Source organism: Barbus barbus, assembly GCF_936440315.1.
Source record: "Barbus barbus genome assembly, chromosome: 41".
Taxonomy (NCBI): domain Eukaryota; kingdom Metazoa; phylum Chordata; class Actinopteri; order Cypriniformes; family Cyprinidae; genus Barbus; species Barbus barbus.
The window spans coordinates 21,525,521-21,538,074 of NC_136719.1; the positions used below are offsets into that span (position 1 = coordinate 21,525,521).

At 38.3% G+C, this 12,554-nt stretch overlaps 2 protein-coding genes across 2 annotated transcripts; one reads left to right on the forward strand and one right to left on the reverse strand.

The window, feature by feature from the left end:
* Positions 1-430: 430 nt before the first annotated feature.
* LOC306860891 (G-protein coupled receptor 182-like) lies at positions 431-3,337 on the forward strand. The gene is made up of 2 exons (XM_079402901.1): positions 431-544; positions 1,333-3,337. The coding sequence occupies exon 2, from the start codon at positions 1,336-1,338 to the stop codon at positions 2,410-2,412; it is 1,077 nt and encodes a 358-aa protein (XP_079259027.1). The 5' UTR covers positions 431-544; positions 1,333-1,335; the 3' UTR covers positions 2,413-3,337.
* On the reverse strand, positions 3,021-11,800 carry LOC306860882 (zinc finger and BTB domain-containing protein 39-like). Its single transcript, XM_079402883.1, has 3 exons — positions 11,506-11,800; positions 7,152-8,666; positions 3,021-5,380 (listed from the first exon to the last, which is right to left on the reverse strand). Exons 2-3 carry the CDS (start codon positions 8,631-8,633, stop codon positions 4,496-4,498), a joined length of 2,367 nt encoding a protein of 788 aa, XP_079259009.1. The 5' UTR covers positions 8,634-8,666; positions 11,506-11,800; the 3' UTR covers positions 3,021-4,495.
* Between the last annotated feature and the right edge of the window lie 754 nt (positions 11,801-12,554).

Below are 12,554 nucleotides of genomic sequence, written 5' to 3' on the forward strand. Positions count from 1 at the left end.
TTAGCAGACCTCACCCAACCTTTCCTAATGTTGCATATTACACATCACTGTGGCAGAATTCAAAATGCTTTTAGCAACCAATAAGAATATTATGTGCCTGCTCATTAGTCCAGATTTGCTTTGCTTTGAGTAACATGTAACATATACACCCTGGGGCTCGTTCTAATCCTTATTTTGTTGTTGCACCACACACTCGTGCAACCACTTTAATTCCATCTTGGCTCCACACGTTGTTTAGACCAGTACTCTGAGAAAAACAAACATTCTCTCCGTTTATATGGATGATACTGTCTGCAATCAAAAGATTCTTGGAGTCCTTCCTGTCGGATTCAACCCCCTCCTGTCCTGTGAGGATGTCCTGTCAGTGTGACGGTGGAGCAGCGTGAGAGGGAGAGGGAAGAGCTTATTTTACCCCACAGCCCAATATATGGCTAGATCCCACACAACGTTCCAGTTGATCAAAGCCTCCGGTGATATTTCTCCAGGACTGCGTCTACCAGGAGGTCAACCCAGAGAGCCTCATCTTCTGTAACCACATAGCAAGGTATGTCTCCTAACCCTTTGTCATGTGGACAACAAGAACAATTGAATTAGCATTAATGTAGTTGCTGGGGTAATGTTGACTCGAATTTTCAAATTGGGAAACAAAAACCTAGTAATATATTTGATGCCTAAAGAGCAGGGGTGGGCAACTCTGGCCCTCAAGGTCTACTCTCAAAACTTGCTGAGTAGGAACGGGCAAAACAAAGATTTTAGGGGAAAATGCCTCACACGTAATCCTCTAACAGCAGGGGTGGACAACTCTGGCCCTCAAGGTCCACTTTCCAGCAGAGTTTAGCTGCAATCTTAATTAAACCTGAAAAATCTAAAGCAAAATCTTTAAGATTACTTGGAGAATTTCAGGCAGGTATGTTTAGGGTTGGAGCTAAATTCTGCAGAGGAGTTGTCCACTTTTAGAGGATTTTGTATCAGACATTTTTTTTGGCCTTTCTCAGCTCAGCAAGTACGTATTTACTTGTACAATAGCTCAAGGTACACTCTTAAAAATAAAGGTGCTTTAAAAGGTTCTTCACAGCGATGCCATTGAAGAACCATTCAGTCAAAGGTTATTTAAAGAACCATCTCTATCTTACCTTTTTACAATCTGAAGGACCATCTTTCACCACAAAGAACCTTTTGTGAAACAGAAAGGTTCTTCAGATGTTAACGGTTCTTTATGGAACCATTTAGACAAAAAGGCTCTTCTATGGCATTGTGAAGTACCTTTATTTTTAAGCGTGTAATCCTTGTAAACATCCTTTTAACAAACTCTTCTGTCTTTTCCGTCTGTAGACCATGTCGTACGATCCACACAATTTGACATACGAATTCTACAATGGCACGCCATGGTTTGTCTACAACTGCAACATCCATCTAGATGAGGATGGTCGACGGATCGCTCTTTTCCTCCTTTACCTAGTGCTCTTCATGGTAGGGCTGGCCGAAAACACCCTGGTGGTGTGGGTGAACTGGCGAAGGCGCCATTCGGCGAATGGCGTGCTGTTCTGTGTCATCAATGTGAGCTTGTCCGACTTGATGGTGATCTTCACCATGCCCTTCTTCATGTTGGAGGTGACCATGGACAAGGTTTGGCTGTGGGGCCGCTTCCTTTGCAAGGTCACGCACCTTGTATACGTCATAAACTTCTACAGTAGCTCATTCTTCCTGGCCTTCATGACCTTGGAGCGATACCTGTCCCTGACGCGGCCTAACAAGCCGGCCTGCTTCCCAGTGCAGCACAAACGCCGCTGGTTTCTCTGCGCCGGGATCTGGCTCCTGTCGCTCGTTCTGGCCTTGCTGGAAAATGTCCACGTCGACTTGTTGGAGTGGGACGAACCGGGGTGCTACATGGTTCCCGAGCAGTACTACACGGAGTGGTTCGTATCGGTTTCCGTCCTCTGTCTGATATTCCAGTTCCTGGGTCCGGCGTCGGTCATCATCACCTGCAACGTCCTCATTGCTCGAGCCGTCCGCACAACCCCGGATGTCCAGAATCGTCGGGACGTGTGGCTGGTTCATGTGTACTCACTGGTCTTTGTTGCCTGCTGGCTACCGTACCATTTGGTGTTGTTCTTGTTGACAGTGGACGACCTGGACCCACACCTGTTCTCCTGCAATGTAGTTGAGGTGCTGTACTTCTCGTTTAGCTTAGTGCAATGCTTGTCGCTCTTTCACTGCATCGCCAACCCAATCCTCTACAACTTCCTGAGTAAAAGCTTCCGCAACAATCTAATAAATGCAGTGATCACCCGCATCTCTTTACCACTGACCAGTGTGCCAAGTAACGCTGTAACCGACAAGGCAGGGACAACGGCGGTAAAAGAGCGGAAGCTCAGTAACGCCAGCACGAGTCACTCTGACATTGGTGCGTGAAGAGGGAAACTCCTAAATGACGATTTGGTGAAACACAGTACGTGAATGCGCTACGAAAGAAGTGGCCTTGTTGAGGCGGGTGTTTTTGGTCACTTGCCTGGTAACTAGTCCTACTGTCTCCTGTTTTTCTCACTTCAGTATTGTTAACAGTGCAAGGAAGGAAATATTGTCAACCTTTCATAACCTTTATTTCCACCGGTTCCTATTGTCACATCTAGGAACTCCTAGATAAGTAATAAAAGCTCTGTCCACATGCCAGCATTTGTACAAAAGACAATTTGTACTTAGCTCTCCATATGCTCAATCACAACACCTAGAGCTGTTTTAATGGTTTTGAGCTCAGCAGCTTGCTTGTACATATTGTCATGGATGTGATGTCATGAAAAAAAAAATTGAATAAAATTTGTTTTAAATAAGTCTTTTAAACATGTTTGTGTAAAAGGGGCAAAATTGTGTATGCCGTTTCTTTTGAAAAATGTGCTGCTCTAATGTCTAAAAAATATTTTCCTTTGTGGAATATAAATACACCATTTAACATTTATAAGTGGTGGGGTTGTGTTCAAATTATGTGAACATGGCTAAAATTTCACTGTTAAAAAGACAAGTTTTGTAAGTACTGTTTTTATTCAGAACACAAGTACAGCTGTAGTAAAAGATTTCAGATAGTGACACTGATCATGAATAAATCATATAAATAACACTGAAGTGATATAAGGCAATTGTTTCATGTTGAAAATTAAATGTAGTATGACATCTCATATTCAACATCAGAGTCGAGAGTCAAGATATTTATGGTTTATAATCACAACATCAATAAAAATAAAACTGATTGATAAAGGTGATAAATAATTGATAAAACCAGGCAGTTTCTAAGGTTCAGCCGGTATATTCTGTGCTACATTGCAAATAAAGCTGTAACAACCACAATGTCCCAGCAGCTTTGAGTACATACTTTGTGGTTTGATGAGATCAATTATGAATGCCAAATCTGTTGAATTGAACAAAAATTATTTAAATATACAATGTAAAATTGTCCCATATAAGAAGCAAATAACTGCTGGGAAAATGGTACAGAAGAACATCACAGCTTTCTAAAGAGAATTGTCATTTATTCATGACAATACCATTCGCACAAAACACTCTGAAGAAGGTGAACACTGGCATATGAACCGACTGATATATTAGCACCTCAGTCTGAATCGCTTCTCTTTTCCGAATGAAATGAATGACATGAGTTTGGCTTTATGTACAACATCCAAACTATATTATACTGCATCTCATAAACCAGTAACTATTTCTAATTTAGTCTATGATACACAACACAACTATAAAAATAACGGCTATTCTGTGAAAGAAAGGTTACTTTGTGCTTCTCTAGAATAACCAGAGACCTTTAGCTTATTGTGATAGAGTTGCCGGAAGAGTATATAGAGGTAATCGCAGATCAGCACTTGGAAAAGCAACCTATTAAAAATGACTTAAAACACTACAAATCAAACGTTTGGACACACTTGACTGATCTTAAAAAATCTTTTGATCTAAACGCGTACATTTAAAATGGCTTTCAAGACAAATATAACTTGAGTCTGTAAAAGAATTCTTTACAAAACAATTTTTTTCTTTTAAATAAATGATAGTGACTGAAAAACAGCCAAAAAGTGTAAACTTCATTAATAGTGTTCAAACACTGTGTTTCATGATGTTCTTGGCAAAAGACTGAAGAAGCTACAATATAAGATGTTTATTTTTTTGTTATTTCGTAGCTTTGATGACTTTATTATTCTAAAATGTAAAAAACAAAAGAGGAATTAACGAGAAGGCATGTCCAACGATTTGATTGGCAATGCAACCTTGCTCAGTCTCTCTTGCCATCAAGTGGTCAAGTATCAGAACTACATTTCTAAAATAAAGTTTTACCTTTAATTTAGTCTTTAAAAAACAAGAACCGTTCTCATTCTGTACACAAACGACACATAGATGATCACATTAAACACTTAATTACATTCTAAGTCTACTTGTCCTCAACAACATACAGAGTAAACGTGGGCACACAGTGTGACGGAGCGTTCAGAGAGGGCGACTTTCAGGTGTCCATATTGGGGACGGGCTCTTTAGAGTGGTCATTATACATAAAGGTATCCTCGATGTTAAAATCGGGTGGCAGTTGGTCTTTATGGAGCTCCATGTGCGAGGAAACCATCTTGAGCGTGGAGAAAAACAGGCCGCAGACGGTGCAGTGGTACATGAGGGCGCCCGAGTGCGTCTTCAGGTGGCAGATCATGGTGGAACGGCCACGGAAAAACCGCATGCATACTTTGCACTGGTAGGGTTTCTCGCCTGTGTGGATGCGGAGGTGGTAGGTGAACTCGCCCGAGTGTGCAAAATGTTTACCGCAATACCGACAGCGATACAACTTTTCCCTTCCGCCACCAGAGTTACCATTCAGTACGAGTCCGACAGGAAACGGGGCGCCGCCGTGAGCCGTTCTGTCCTGCATGCTGAAGCCTAAGCTTAAATTGTAACCTGCTTTACCCGAGCCGCTCGCCTCCATAGGTGAGGAGGAGGATGAGGAGTATTCGAGAAGCTGGTCCGCCTTGCGCTTGACCGGCCATACCTGGCTGCCCTGGAGCTCGTTTGAATGCACGCTGAGATGGTAATGAAACGCGGTTTCTGAGCGGAAGGTCTGCGGACACAGGAAGCAGCGCAGCTCGGCCTGGCCTTCTCCGCTGGTCTCCTGGCTGCTGTCGTCCTGTTTCACCGACGCTCCTTCCTCTGTGTGTAGAGACAGGTGTCTTTCCAGCAGCGTGCTCTCCAGGAAGGGGCTGGCGCATTGTGGACAAGTGTAAATAGGAAAGAGGTGTGTCAGTGTGTGCCATAGGAGGGCGCATCGAGAGGGCTGAGATAGCTGGCACACTTCACAGCGTAATGTCCTCAAGCATGCGTGGCTCTGAACATGGTCCCTGACAGCCTGAGGAAAGAGATAATCTGTTATTAATATAAACAAATCAATAACATTAATTGAAATAAATTGTTAATACTAAAGTAAAAGATGTAATGAATTTGTATTATATCATCCTTATACTATTTGGTAGTGTTGACAGAAGCGTCATAACAAAAAAACTTTTAGAATATTAAAACAATAAATATAATATTAACAATATTAAAATATCACATATAACAGTAATTTCAAAGTAAATGTACAAAAAAGTGAATTTAAGTCATTTTCTTCCTTTACCACACAAGTCAGTTGTAATGTAACCAAGAGTTGTTGTTTTTCGTTATATGAAAAATGAAATAAATAATATTTAAAATATTTGCTTTTATTTTTTTGCTTTTTTAATATTTATTTTAATATCTGAATATCTTTGGTTTTTACTACTGTTTCCATGAGCAAATACTTGTTATTACTGTAAAGCAATGTTCGCTTAATGTAAAATATTAGATTTTTTTACATTTTATTTTAATAATCATATTATAAATATTTAATCAAAGTATATTTCTATATTCAAAATTCATTTCTCATATATATATATATATATATATATATATATAGAGAGAGAGAGAGAGATAAATACTTTTATTACATTTATATTTGTATTTTATATAAATAAATGTTATATAATTATTAATTTAAAAAACTTAAAAGGTGTTTTAACAGTGTTAATTTTGTACAATTTTTATACCATTATATTATTTTATTATTAATATTTTGAATTGGCTTTTATTTTTATATTTTCAGTTTTCATTTTAGTTTAAGTTTGTGTGATGTTCTTTTGTCATTTTAATTAATTAATTAATTAAACTTAGCTTTAATTTATTCAGTTCAATAATCAGTTTTAACTTCAATAAGTTGTCAAGTTTTTTAAGTTTAAGTTTTTCATTAAATATTTATACTATATTTTATTTTAGCTTTATTTCAATTAACGAATAAGGCATAAGCATAATGATTTCCAGGTACCACGTTGCATCTGTATCTGTGGCCAGTTGCATAAACTACTTAGACTAGTCTTATAAGTTATCCAATTTTTTCAAGACTGGTCAGAACTTTTTAAAATTAATTTATATAAACGGTATATTGGTCTAATTTGAATCTGAAAAGTAAGACTGATTACTACTTGTTTAACTACTAATTAGTCAAACTAGCTCTGAAGACAGTCACAACATTGTGACTGAAACTGCGTCCCAAATGACGAACTATACGTAAGCACAACCATGTAGTGTATGAATTTTATAAGGTTATTTTGTCATTATAATAATAATAGCCCCTCCCACTTTGCGACATAATTAAAGCTGCAACAGTTGAGTGCATGAAGTGTCCCAAATTCCACACTTCCTTTTTTCGGTTAAGTGTATCATCTGGGTATTTAAAGGGCACTTTTTTGGAATTTTTACAAAAAAAAATTCCACTATCTATACTAAAAAAAACGTCATAGAATAGTGCATAAGTACACGATTTGGGACGCACCTTCTGTTTATGCAACTGGCCCCTGGTTAGGGTTAAGACAGGGGTGGCAAACCTCGGTCCTGGAGAGCCACAGCCCTGCTTCAACCCTAACCAAACACACCTGAACAAGCTAATCAAGGTCTGAAAGGTTACTAGGAAGCTACAGGCAGGTGAGTTTTAATTAGGGTTGGAGCTGTATTCTACAGTGCTACGGCTCTCCAGGACCGGAGTTCGCCACCCCTGGGTTAAGACATGTATAAGACTTATACACACAAAAAAAAAACTGCTCCACTACCTTAAAATCGTTCGCCATGGTTTTAGCACAGATGGTACACTGCAGTTCCCCTCCTTGTATTTGGGTGGCTCCGTTCAGTTGGTCTGGATTTTGAGGGGCGCACTTGGCAGCTGACTGACGCCTGTGGTGAATCAGTGTGGATTCAGTCCAAAACTGATGTTCACAAACATCACAGGAGAAGAGCAAGATGCCCACGTGTGTGAGGGCGTGAGCGACAGCAGCAGCTCGCTCCGAGAAAGAGGCGCCACACACCTGACATGAACCCGTTTCCGAGAGGTGGGCCTCAGCGTGAGTTCGTATGACAGCGTTTTCCGCCGGAAGTAGCATCCCGCAGGATTTGCACGGCTGCGATGATGCCAGCTGCCCGAGAGACGCCCCGTTTTCTCCATTCTCTATGCACATCAAGTCCTCGTCGTCCTCTTCCTCCACAATGAAGTGCTCCTCCTCGTCGCTCAGCTCAATGATGTCTTCTGAAAGTCCTCGCCATTGATCGCTGCCCTCCGTCTGCTCTTCCTGTACTCGGTGCCTCTTCCTAGGATCATCTTCCTCAAAAAAATCAGAATCTTTGATTGGTCCTGCAACGGCCCCCAGCTGCAAACTGTCCAAGGGGTCATTAGAGGATGACGAAGCGGCGCAGGTTTCCCTTCCAAGCTGGGCTGAAGAATCAGGGATGGAACATGGTTGCTGAGGCCCAAACGTTGATTTGCTACCATTAACAACAAGCTGGTCCACTGAGTTACTTCCTGCATCTTCTCCTTCATCATCCTGCTCAGTCTTGAGCTGCAAAGTCAGTCCAGGAAGAGCATCTGTAGAACGGTTACTGTCCGAAGGACTAGCCTTGTTGGTCACCTGTTGATTGCAACCCAAATGTACCTGCAAGTCTTCATTTTTTGGTGACTGGGTGGCCAAGTGGGAGCGATTCAACCTGCCGCTCCTGCCTTGAGAAACCGGAGATGGAATTACAGGAGTGGGAGCGGCTGAAGAAGACAACGAGGAACAGGATGCTGCAGAGGACGAGCAAACAGACGCAGCCGTGGCATTGGCCGACACCAAATCGCTTTCCAAATCCCCTTCGGCAACCGTGTCTCCAGAGTTGGAGCTCTGCAGGTCAGGAAAGGTGGCATGGCAAGCGTTCACCAACTCCCTCACACCGAGCCTTTCAGCCAGCTCATACAGCACACCCACATCGATCAAGTCTGTGAAAATCTCACCCGTGTAGATAAAAGTCAAGACCTTCTCGAAATTGGCGGCGGAGACAAAGTCCAGAGAGAAAGCGGTGGGAATGGCACCCTGGTTGCCGGAACCTCTGGAGAAGAGGCTGTTAAAGTGTGTGCAAGAGCATGCCAACACTACACGATGAGCAGGGAAGGAACGGCCTCCGACCTGAAGGACGACGTCGCACTGGAGGCGAGACAGACGGCAGCGGTTGAGTTCGGAGAGGAGACGGGCCGCGTGGCCAGAGCCCTGCAGCCTGATCCGCATGCCTGGCAATTCCGACTATAGCCAGGGTTTGGACTGAAACACAGAAGTGAATGGAATAAAGAATGAGATTCAGATAAATTAGAATAGCAAGATGCATATTCTGTACTTTTAAAGGAATTTATATATATATAATATATATATATATATATATATATTAGTGCTGTCAAACGATAATATGTGTGTGTGTGTGCTGTGTATATTTATTATGTATATATAAATACACACACATGCATGTATATATCTAAGAAAAATATGTTATGCTTATGTATTAAATAGATTTATATATAAAGAGTTTTCCTCATCTACTTTGAACTTTGTGATCAACAAACAAACAAAAATTAGGGCTGCACAATAACTCGCATGTGATTGTCACGGGCATCTCGTCAGTAAAGCTGGTTCTGTGATCTCCATCACGTGCTTTCAGGAGGAGCAATATCGCGTTCATAATCGCAGAAGAATCGCATTCGATTATGAAAGTGATATCGCGTACCTTGTAAGTGTTTTTATTAATGCCATTAATGTTTTTGTTATATAGCCTACAGTGTATAGCACTAGTCAACTAAATGAATACAACATGGCAAAGACTGATTGAATGTATTATTAGTCCAGTGCCTGTATATAAGCTTAGTATTGACCAAGTTCAGAGGCTGTCATATATGGATCAGCTTACTTTGTTGTGTATTTTCAATATGAAAAAATAACTTTTATATTGATTCAATGGATTTAGTGCATTTTGAAGAAAAGAAAAAAAAAGCATGTCATGGATTTATTGCATTTTGGGGAAAAAAGATGAGTTTTTATAATAAATATTTGAAAATCAAAAATCTGGATTTGAATTTTTAATGTTATTATACCCTAAATATGCTATGTGAAAGATTGAAACAGAAAATAGTGGTTTTTATCTTGTCACTTTTGGAACCACACAGTATGCACACATATATATTATGCAAACAAAAACTTTTATTTTGGATGCGATTAATCGCAATATCGAATCGTTAATATATATATATATATATACACATACATACATACATATACATATACACACACACACACACACACACACAAAGTATATCTATCTATATATATATATATATATATATATATATATATATATATATATATATATATATATATATATATACACATACAGTATATCTATACACACACACACACACAGTATATCTATATATATATCTATATACACACACACACACACAGTATCTATATATATCTATATACACACACACAGTATCTATATATATCTATATATACACACACACACACACACACACGCAGTCAAACCAAAAATTATTCAGACACCAGATATAATTTTTGATATATTTTTATTAGTGGGTGCAGGACACTATATTTCATTTATTTAAGTGAGGATAGCAAAATAAAGTAAACATATTATATGACATATTATAGCCAAAAATTCTTCGTACAGTGGACTACCAGTAAAATTGATAAAAATTTGGGATAAAAAATTCAGACACTTTGACCTGACCATTTTTTTTTTTTTTTTTTTACAGAATTTTTCTTTAATTGCTAATGCGAACTTTTTACACCACAAACTGAAATTAAGCATTGCTTGGAAATTAGTTGGTCTAAATTGGTTTTAACTAATTGTGTACTTAAATTTAACAGCTGACAGTTATTCAGCCTAATTCATTACATTGTTTTTTTTTTTTTATGAAAAGTGGTCTTTATGGCTATGGCTAGTTGGAATATCATGCCAGCAAACTACTCTAACTTCTGTTGTAGTATATACAGTATGTATTATAGTATGTATACTATGCTATACTATGTATACTACACAATATTTAGATTTTCTGTATGCATGGATAATCAGTGTTGTTATTGTAATGAAAACCAAAACTTTAAAAAATATTTAACTGAAATAACTGAAATAAAACTTTAATAAAAATATAAATATTACATTAAAAACTTGAATAATAGAAATGTTGCCTAAATACAAATAATACACTAAATAAAATTAAAATAAATTGAGCTATAAACAAATGAAAAACAAAACTAATAATAAAATAAAAAAGCACAAAATTAAGCTAGCACTTAAATTTATTTTTAAGATGACAAGTGCACTTGTCCCATCCTATCCAATCATTCATGATGTTGCAACAGGTCATGTAGTCCCGTGATAAATAGGTATTGCACAACATTGTTGTCACATGACCTCGTCACTTTGCAGGATTAATGTTTGAAAGGTTCAGCATGGAATAATGCAAGCAGTATGTGTATAGAGTATATACTGCACAATATTCAGAAGGTAGCTACTTTATATAACAAGCACTTGAAAAATCATCAGCCATGTTATAAAGTCGTTTTAGAGCTAGTCATTACATTTTGATGAAAGATTATGAAGACGACAAACATAGTTTGGAATAAAGTGCAAACAAAATATCTTCCTTAAAATCACCATACTTGCATTTTCACATTACAAGTTTACATTCATAAGCAGATAGTTTCAACACATCAAGGTCAGAATAGTCTCAGATATGTTGGCTGTAATATTATGCATTAGCAGCTACACCTTTCATGTAAATACATGAACATACATCTCTTCACAAAACAACGGGTGTCCTAACAAAGACAAACAGGCTTTCTGGATTAACACAATATTTGCTACTCTTTTGAAGACACTGTATATTTAAGCATGTGCAGCACATAATCTAGTGTGCCATGAAACTGTTGGGTTTATTTAGTGTATCATTAGTTTAGCCGTAGCTAACTGGTTGCCGTTAGCATGAGGGGCTAACTAGCACTTTAGGATCATCTCGCAGTGAAAATGAAACGGATGAGCTACAAACTAGCACACAGAAACCGCAAAACAACTCAAATGTTTTCTTACCCATCGAGTGCTGCTAGTTAGAGATAGACAAATAATCTCACTCGGTTCCTGTTAGCCCAGACAGTCGTCCCTGCATAGACACGGATGGTGTCTCAAAACCTAGTGAGCTGACTACCTAGTGAGCTCGCTCGGTTGGTTCAGAACACGTATGCAATGCTGTCGAGGCGAAAGAGCTCGATATGTTTTTAAGACACGGCCATTGTGTCACATACTGAACACGGAGCACTGAAACCCATGTAATCCTATTATTACTGCTGTGAAAAACCTCCACATTAACTCAGGAATGTTTGTGTATGTAATGCTAGATTAAGTCAAGCAGTTAGTTTTATGACTATATTATATGATGAAGGTAGATTTTAACCAATATCTGTATCCCATATGAATAAAAATATTACTGGACATTCAAAAAATTGCTTGAATACTTTTTTATTTATTATTATTATTATGTTGGCAAATTCTGTCAAATCTGTACAATCACACTCTTTGTTTGTTTTTTTAAGTATGTTTCACTGATTCTTGAGACATGGGACAAAACATGTCCAGCAATTGTAGGTTTAAAAAGAGCAATATTTAAAATTGTAAATGTTGTGATAATAGAATGCATTTTAACACAATTATCCCCTATTTAATTTGATCATTATTATATCAAATCTATGACACTACATCAAAAACAGTGTCTACAGAGAAGGGTTCAATCATTCATAAGCTATAAAATGGATAAAAATGTTTTTTAATGATGAGAAAGAGCTTGTTTTATCAACTGCAATACTTAATAATATATCATATATAAGCAATGTTGTTTTTTTATGACATATTAATGTTTCATAAGTTCTCAAAGTTGTGTCCCCGTCAGACATTCATTAAAATGTAATAAAATCAGGGAATATCTAAAGGAAAATCTTGTGCCACATTCCACCTCTGCAGAGTACATCAATGTCAGACAGACTCTGGCAAGTTTCATAGTTTTAGAAAATTGAAAATCCTAATGTTTCCTGTTTCACAACCATGATATGTCAACACCATCTTCCAATTTCTGTGGAAAGTTGACA